Genomic DNA, 9,657 nt, shown 5'->3' with positions numbered 1-9,657 from the left:
GGGCTAGATCTACACTGCCATATAATCCAGTTTCTGAATCCCGCTTATCTGGAGTATATGAGTCTACACTGCTATACAATCCACTTCAAAGCAGATAATCTGGATTCAGAAACTGGATTACATGGCAGTGTAGATGGGACCTAGTACTCTATATTATCTGGATTATATTTCAATTTGTTCAACCTCACTCAATCTATTACTGATAGGCAATGTATCACCTAAATAAAAAGTCAAATATTTTTAATGCAATGGAAAGGTTTGTACTGGAGGTCAATATATGAGGGAGTTATGGTAATTTACACTATCTGATTGCTATTTAAGCCTATCTACACTTGAAGTCGCTCCGAGTCCCTCTACGAGGGAGAGAGGGTGGAATATAAAACAAAGTAAATAAAAAAAATTGAAGGATAATCCTTATTTGCCCCATATTTTCCCATCTGTATAGATCCTGTGTTTGCTTCATTTGTGTATCTTACAACAAGGGTGAATTTGTCTTAAGCTTCCACACAGGGCCCCTGGGTTTCGGGATCTCAAAGTGAATTTGCTTTTGAAAACTTCCTCCCATTTGCATCATCATACATGCAAACATAAATATTTCCACTTAAAGTGTCTTTAGCTACCATACACTTACTGATATAGTACTATACTGATCTAAAAGGGTTACAAATCAATTTTTGGTCAACTTTAAATTTGGTTTGGTTATTTGGGGTGCTGATTCAGAAGATTGCATTGGATAGACCACATCAGCTCTAGTTTCTGATACAGAGCATATTCATTCATCCATCCAGTAGTCGCCATCTGCTCGCCCACAGAAAACCAAATTTATTAATCTAGAGCTGATGTGGTCTATCCAGTGCAATGGTGAGCTCTGCAGAAAAGAGAAGAAATAAAATAAATAAAGAGGAAGGAGGTTTATGGACCAGATCTTCGTTCTCGTTGCCCACTGCTGAGCTGCAGCCCACAGGTTGAGAACCATTGATATAGATATATCAATATCAACAGCAACTTGTTGTAATGTAGCAGCTCTTGAATATTTTATTTAAAGACCCTAAAAATCCCTTACCTAGATGACCCTTACTCAAAAATCTTGTTTTTCCATGAAAGTGTTGACAGGACATGTTCTGCCTGACATTTGCTCTTTGCTCACAATATAAGGTCATGCAAACTGCAGTAATGATTTGGCTGCCCGGATTATGTAAACGTGGGATGAACTATGAACATGTCACCTGAGGATAGTGCATACGTGGAGCAAACTATGGACACTTCACCTGATGTGATGAGTAATGAGTTATATAAGTTACAAGGCAACTACGCATGTCCAAAAGGATTGTAATAGTCAGCAAATTCCATTGTCAGTTAGCTTCTGCGCATGCTCTGTAAAATTGTATAAATTGGAAAGCCACTACAGGCAAGGGGTGGCATTGCGTTTCTTGGGCATTAGCTAACATTGTCACCTGCTCTTGGCCAAAAGTAAACTATCTTGAAGACAACTTCTGCTGTCAGTCTGCTTTCTTCACCCGCGTCCAAACAAAATTCCACAACAAATTGGTGACCCCGACGTGATATCGGGCCGGGTGAGTGTGAAAGGGACTAGAGGCCATTTGGGGGCCTACCCGACGTCCACTCGGGGTGAGCAGGGTGTACGCACAGGGGAAAAGCGAGAAGGGTACCCACAAATAACAAGCCGCTAACCCCCTCTCGTCCTCCCTGCTCTTGCTACCGACTGGGGTCGTGGGGACATTGAGAAGTTGTTTTCAAGAACAAGTAGGGCCAGCGCTGACAGGAAAAGATCGATCCACAGGGAAGGTATGGAAAGGGGACGTTTAGCTGCAGATAAAAGAGTCCTGGAGAAACCTGATAGAGCAGGCGCTTCTCCAACAAGAGGACTTGTCCCCGGAGGAACTTGATAGAGCAGGCTCTCCTCCACCAAAAGGATAATACAGTGGGATCTTGGTGGCAAGACCCATCTGTGTACTTAAAAGAAAAACAAAAGTCCAGGGGACTTTTGACCTGGCCAGGCTACTGTAATATTTCTCATTGGATTGTTTAGAATGAGGTCTAAATTTATAACGGCGTTAAATCCTCAAAAGGGTCTTAACTGTATACTGGAATACTATTTCTTTGTTAATATGCATAGGTATGTAAGAAAATGTCAGAGCAAAAAAGACTATGTTTGTTTAGAATGAATGTGTATGTGCAAGGCCGGCATGTTTGAAAATGTGTGAAGTGAAAGACTGTAAATTCTCTGTATATTTGGCTGAATATTTTTAGAAAGAAGAGAGGCTTTTCTGTGTTTTGAAAGAAAGAAACTTGCAGTTGAGTAGTCTATTGAAATGTGTGGCTGGATGGCCATCTGTCAGGGTGCTTTGAATGTGATTTTCCTGCTTCTTGGTGGTGGGGTTGGACTGGATGGCCCACAAGGTCTCTTCCAATTCTATAATTCTATATGTGTGTCAGCTGAGGTTAGCTGTATTATGTTTTTGACCGTTGTTTATGGTCACCCCTTTCTCTATAACTGTTTATAAAACTATAAAAAAGTATTAAAGGAGGATCCTTGTTACTTCTCCTGAATAATGCATGCTTAGGAATAGGAAAAATATTTATACATGTGAGCATCATATTTTAAATATCTTTTGTGCATATGCATTGATTATCAGAAATGCAATTGTGTATGTACAAACACACACACACAACCACAACAGGGACAGGTTGTTTTAAAAGAAAGCTATGTAAAGATTTTTCAGAATCCTATTTTAAAATTACACAATGAAAAGATAGCTGTGATCCACATTTATTTTCATACCTCCGTGAAGAGTTGTCTTTCTGCCTGTTTCATCAGGTTTCATTAATTCCACTAGATTTTTCTTCTGGACACGTCAGTAAATTCTATAACCATTTGAATGATCAATGTAATGGGCCAGCCAAGATCTTCAGAGACCAAAAATTTGCCTCTGTTACCCTTCCATCCAAGCATATTTCCATTTTTGTTGCTGTTTGTTGCAGTCTAGTACACTTAGCTTAAGGAAAATAGAACAGGGAGTCCACAGAAAATGGCTAGAAATGAGATGTAGAAATAAATCTTCGTTCTTACAAAATATTTGTTAATGAAAGGTAAAAAGAGACTGGACTTGGAAAATCTGGGCACTATGCCCAGAAGTGAGAGGTCAATTTTGAGCAGATAAGAGTGATGTCCTGGCCATCGGCCCAGGAAAAAGATAGTGAAAATACAAATATTGCACTGGGGGAAAAAGTGAAATAGGCTGAAGAGGTTTCTGTGGATTAGAATCCCCAGAATCCCCATATGAAGGAAGAAAAAGGATCCTTGGTGTAGTAGCTTGTTGTTGTATGGTTTTGTTTTTAGATGCAAAAAGCTTCAAGAGATTAAAACGTTGTTTAAGAATGTTTAAAGAAAGTTAGTGAAGAGATGGGTTGTAGTGAAAGTTAGTGAAGAGATTGCTGTGGTCTAAATGAAAGGCATTTTTTTTAAAAAAGGCAAAGGTTTGGGAGTAAAATTGCCAGGAGAGAGTTTGTGTCAGAGGAAAAGTGAAGTGAGAAGAGAAATAGAGTTGTTGTTAGAAGAGGAGGGATTTTGAATCAGCTATAAGTCAGAAAAGAAAAGGTAATATATTTAAATATTCTGGAGAGAGGGCGCTCCTGTCTGCTTGAGGCACGTGTGAATGTTGCGGTTTGCCACTTTGATTGGTGTTTAGTGGCCTTGTAGTTTCGGGGCCTGGCTGGTTACTGCCTGGGAGGGGGTCCTTTGTTGAAAGGTGTTGGCTGCCCCTGATTGGTTTTTGTCTGGAATTCACCCTGTTTTTTGAATGTTGCTCTTTATTTGCTTTCCTGATTTTAGAGGTTTTTTTTATTCCTGGTGGCCAGTTTTTTGTTCATTTTCATTGTTTCCTCTTTTCTGTTGAAATTGTCCACATGCTTGTGGGTTTCAGTGGCTTCTCTGTGTAGTCTGACATGGTGGTTATTGAAGTGTTCTATCGTTTCTGTGTTCTCATATAATATGTTGTGCCCAGGTTGGTTCATCAGGTGCTTTGCTATGGCTGACATCTCAGGTTGAGTTACTCTGTGGGGCCTTTCATGTTCCTTGATTTGTGTTTGGGCAACTGCCCCATGTAAGCCGCCCCGAGTCCCCGTGGGGAGTTGGTGGTGGGATATAAATAAAGTATTATTATTATTATTATTATTATTATTATTATTATTATTATTATTATTATAATGCTGCATTTGGTGGTCCCTATGTGAACTTGTCAACAGCTGCATGGTATACGGTAGACTCTTGCAGAGGCGAGAGGATCTCTCTTGTCCTTTGCTGAACATAGCATTTGTTGGATTTTCTTAGTAGATCTGTAGATTGTTTGTATCTTGTGTTTCTTTATCAGTTCCGTTATGTGGTCAGTGGTTCAAACATGAGCCTTCTTATGTTTGTGATTCAGGAGCCAAACTTATGTTGTATACTGTGATTCATGTTGAAGCAAATCTGTGTTGTTCTATAATGTAGAAACTTGAATATTTGAAATGGTGGCCTTTCCCTTCTTCTTAAAGGTTAGGAGACCTGCCTCACAAAAAGGTGATATTAGTATCTGTGTTCCTGAATTTCAGTAGTCCTTTATTTGGAACAGTAAAGTGAGGGTTTGTGATACATGGTTTAAGCAGTTTCCTCCCTCTCTTTCAGTTATATGGGGCTAATGGTTAAAGCATTGTGTTTTATTCTGCTTTATTTAAATCCTGGGTTATCTTACTATAATCAGGCCTCTTCCACTGGGTATATTTGCATTAGGGCTCTAAAGTCAAAAGGACATGGAGAACCAAAAAGAAAAAAAAGGAGAAAGGGCTCCTGTTTTGATCAAGATTCAAAGGGGGGATGTGATCCAGGAAATAAAAGGCTTCAGAAGATGATATGCATGTATAGGATCTGAGAACTTTTATGATTGTTAATTGTATTTATTTAAATTGCAGGAGAATAAGGAAAGTACTGGAGACATCAGAAAAAGCCTTTCTGAAGGCTGGCAAGTGAACTAACAACTTTGTTTAAGTTTAACAGGAATTTAAAGTGGCCACCATCTACAGAAGACCAAGTTTATGAAGAAAATTGCAATTGCCATAATACATTGGGAGTTACAGTATCAATTGAATAATAAATAATATGCACATATTGTTTGTGTTTTGTAGTTTTCAAAAGAACCAGAATAGGAAAAAAGGAGTACATTAAAAAAAACACACATGCTGGAAATGATGACATTGGTTATTCATAATTTTGTGCTAATGATTACTGACTATATATGTTTGTTTCAGAAAGTCAGAGCTGGCAGCCTCAGATTTCTGGAATAAACAGAATTTGCTCATTTCAAGAGAATTAATGATTAATGGTACAGGGGAAAGGAAGTGCAAACATTGCTTTTACAGCATTAAGAAAGGTACAGTGGAACTGGGGTTCAAATCACATACACATGGTTAATCAAAAGTTAAAAGTGATTTCTACAGTTAAATAAAGGTTTTACATTTCAAAAAGGTCTACATTTACTTGGGTGCTGGGAAAACAGACAAATGGAAAGATTTGATTTATAGTTTAAATAAAACTGTATAAAACATATGGTCTAGTGATACCATCCTAAGATGAAGCCTGAAAAGTATGATAATTATTGGGAAATTCTGGAATTCCAGGGTATATATGTTTTGATTGGACAAAATAATGATAAATAAAAGAAGAAAAGAGAGAAGCAGAAAGCAACAACAGAGGGTTCAGTGTTTAAAGGCTGCCCTGGAGACAGGGTAAACTAAAGAAGGACATTCAAACTCATGGAAAGGGCCGCCAGGATCAATGGCCCTACACTAGCATTAAGGGCTTTGCTCATTTTAATTTTTGGCTTATAGGGTACCTTGTCAAAAGATGTTAAAAATTAACAATGCAGTTTTAAGTACAATAATGGTACACAATCAAGATAATTGCTTTATTACTTTAACCAAAAGTACCCAAAGGTTGATTTTTATAAATCAAATCAATGATTTTGATGGCTTTCAGATAATATGTTTATGAGGTTTTACCTGAAAATGAAAGAAGTGTATACTGCACACTTGTATTGTGATTTTCACTAACCTAGCTACAGAAGAGGTGATAAAATCTATATTTCTAATATTGTGGGCTACAGTTGGAGAAATGGCAGCATTAAAAATTGGTAGATAATTTTTGATTTTCAGGATTCCTCAGGACTAAAGACTACTAATAAGATTGAATAGGTGCCTACCTATCAGCACCTACACTGGAAGATACTGACACAACATATGCCCTGTTTACACCTGCAGAAGGATGAGAAAAATTAAGACTAGACTCTACCACAAGACACACTGTCTTGCCCAGTGTACAGTCTGCACCTGTGAATCCATGGATATATGTGAACTGTCATATCCTTTGTTTATTTATAGTGATACTTTGGTTTTGACCCTTGCTTTCTTTAAGTTTCTGTATTTTTATAGACACAAGCTTTTGGATACTGAAAATACCTTTCAAACAAGTCTGAGTGGACCTAAGCTGACCTCAGGTGGCCCAAATCATACATTGTTCCATGAAGATAGTTTATATGAAATTGCAACAGATGTTCTATATTTTGTTCTATGTTAACGATGTAAGGGGAAATTGGATCACAACACTGTTATTCTACCATATACAGCCTGAAACAGGAGACAGCTCATCATGTCTGCTGGCTCTGGTTATGATATCCAGAGTTTGTTCTAAAAGGGTTACAAGGTATTGTCATAGGCCCTCCAAATATATTCTCACATGTCCCTGATGGCCTAGATGCCATTAGGATCAGACACATGAGAGATAAGGCAACGATGGCTGGAATGTGACTTTGGTGTGAAAATTGTCTTCAAGACATATACAGTTCCACCTCTGCTGTCAGCCGCGCCTTGAAAGACACTTTTGGGGCCAAGATATCCTAAATACCCTATGTTTCAGTGTTTGTTCCGGATAACAAATTCAAGATCCAGATATGAGATTTCTTTTTGACACAAATGAGCTACTAATTTTCATTATATTGGTCTTTAGCATGCTGTTTTGAGTGAAAATAATGCTGATAATTGGATTGGTCATACGCTGAACACTGAAATTAAAAAAACCTGAGTTAAATGATAATACAACCATAGGTAGTTCTGGATTGTTCATCAATCAGCAAAAGGGGGGTTCTGTCCCATGACTGGAAATTAAGGGATAGTTAACAACTTCCATTGATAATTGCTTGTTTTATTTATTGATATATTGTTTTCCTTTGTGTTTCCAGCCCCTGATACAGGGCCGACACATAGGAGTTTAGTTTCCATTGGGTCTGCCTTATCAATTGAGAATAATCTGAAGCTTACTGAGGACTGAAAATTCTTAACCAAAAATTAAGTGTCACCACCAGAAAGCCTGACTGAGGCTGAAAAGTAAAGTTATTACAACATGGGATCAAGTATAAATATATATGCTAACAATGGGTTTGCTAAAGCTTCTGTAAACCATCGCTTTGCAAAAAGGGGGGAATAATGTAGCAGCTCTTGAATATTTTATTTAAAGACCCTAAAAATCCCTTACCTAGATGACCCTTACTCAAAAATCTTGTTTTTCCATGAAAGTGTTGACAGGACATGTTCTGCCTGACATTTGCTCTTTGCTCACAATATAAGGTCATGCAAACTGCAGTAATGATTTGGCTGCCCGGATGATGTAAACGTGGGATGAACTATGAACATGTCACCTGAGGATAGTGCATACATGGAGCAAACTATGGACACTTCACCGGATGTGATGAGTAATGAGTTATATAAGTTACAAGGCAACTATGCATGTCCAAAAGGATAGTCAGCAAATAGTCAGCAAATTCCATTGTCAGTTAGCTTCTGCGCATGCTCTGTAAAATTGTATAAATTGGAAAGCCACTACAGGCAAGGGGTGGCATTGCGTTTCTTGGGCATTAGCTAACATTGTCACCTGCTCTTGGCCAAAAGTAAACTATCTTGAAGACAACTTCTGCTGTCAGTCTGCTTTCTTCACCCGCGTCCAAACGAAATTCCACAACAGTTGGGTGCAGCCACATTTAAAAAATGGAACTCATTCATATCTTCGACCAGAATATAGTGTTAAAGGCCATTCTTGTTGAAGTGTTTTAGGGGCAGGTTGGAATACAAACCATCTTAAACATTGTGTGTTAGGGCAGCAACCAATACGGGGTGAGCATGAGGTGTAAACAAGCTCTTTGTATCAGGGAACTGGGAAAAACCCTTGGTTGGCAAATCCAAGCTATTCTGATACAAAGAAGTTCTATATTTCAGAAGTATATTAGATGCTTTAAACATCAGAGGTACCATTATGGAAATGATTCATGAGTGATACCCTATGGTTCTTCTCACTGGTGTAAAAAAAATGTGAACTAGATGGACCAATGGGCCTAGTACCATATAAGGTTGTTCTCTATATTCTTCCTTCTCAAAAAAGAATTCTTAGAAAATGTGATGGTCATGAGTAGATGTTCTGAGTCATGATTCTATTGGTTTGACAGAGCAACTGGGAAGGATATATAGAGGAGGACTTAAGATGGGAAAATAGATTTATTTAGGACACAGAAGAACACATCAAAATGAAGTGCTTTCTACTAACCATCGCACTCTATGGAGCACTTTCTTATGCATTACCTATACCTCAGGATGCTGAGGACATTTCAGAGAAGGACATAGAACTTGCCAAGGTAATTTCTGAAGACATTGTATAATGTCTTAGTTCTTCAGGGAAGAACTAAGATGCAGCCACTGAACAATTAGTTGGACTATTAATGGGCAATCTGATTCTTAGCATAATTCTCTCTATTGTTATAAGTTAATGCAATTATAGTAGTTACATGGCTTTCTACATGTTGTTTGACCACAATTCCTTCCTATGTGCCATGCAGAGTAGAGCTTCTGGGAGTTGCATTTAAGCAGCATCAGAAGGGCTGTGTGATGCCCACTCCTGGGCTAAAAAATATGTATTTATTTTGAATTGTACCTGCAGAATCTCACACCAGCCATACTGGTTAGGAAATTAATTTTGCTTCTTTGAATTCATTTTTTAAATATCAATTTTATGCCAATTGTTTTTTTAAAGATGCAAATGTTATTTTAATGAACTAAATACAATGTTCAGTCATTACAGTTCAAGTCCCAGCTCCACCACAGAGGTTATGCTTGACATCTCTCTGCTTTCAGGATATATTGAAAGACAACTCCCATCATCTCTAGCAAGCAGGGCCACTAGATCCCCACTTAGGTCAAGTTAATATCTGTTGGATTCAGTTCCTAGATCTGTAAAATAGGTGGAAGAGATAGATCACCAAGACTTCTGAGAAAGCTCAGTTTTGATAATTTGGTGTTGCTGTTGATTACCTTGTGGGAAGGAAGCACCAGGGAGACTTGTGCTGAATATAACAAATCACAACTCAGGAAATCTGTGAAAGGGAAGGAGGGATGTAGGAAAACAGGATGTGTCAAAAGGCAGAGGCTTGCCTCTGAGAGGATTCAGAAAGCATTTGAACTAGCACAGACAGGGTTTGAGGTTGACACAGGAGTTGAACTGATAAGAAGGAAGATTTTGGATTTGAGGAAGAAGGGAGAACTGCTTACAGATTCAGGGAATTT

At 38.2% G+C, this 9,657-nt stretch overlaps 1 protein-coding gene across 1 annotated transcript in view; it reads left to right on the top strand.

Moving 5' to 3' along the window:
* The first annotated feature begins 990 nt into the window (after positions 1 to 990).
* LOC100552651 (uncharacterized) overlaps positions 991 to 9,657 on the top strand; it is a 76,903-nt gene continuing 68,236 nt past the window's right edge. Inside the window, exon 1 of the mRNA XM_062974343.1 lies at positions 991 to 8,732. Within this exon, the coding sequence (XP_062830413.1) occupies positions 8,625 to 8,732 (108 nt within the window). The 5' untranslated portion in view covers positions 991 to 8,624. The remainder of the gene's footprint in view (positions 8,733 to 9,657) is intronic.

This window comes from Anolis carolinensis, chromosome 3, assembly GCF_035594765.1.
Source record: "Anolis carolinensis isolate JA03-04 chromosome 3, rAnoCar3.1.pri, whole genome shotgun sequence".
In the NCBI taxonomy this organism is placed as follows: Eukaryota; Metazoa; Chordata; class Lepidosauria; order Squamata; family Dactyloidae; genus Anolis; species Anolis carolinensis.
Note: the sequence above shows the minus strand (reverse complement) of the source record. Positions and strands in the feature narration are given on the sequence as shown.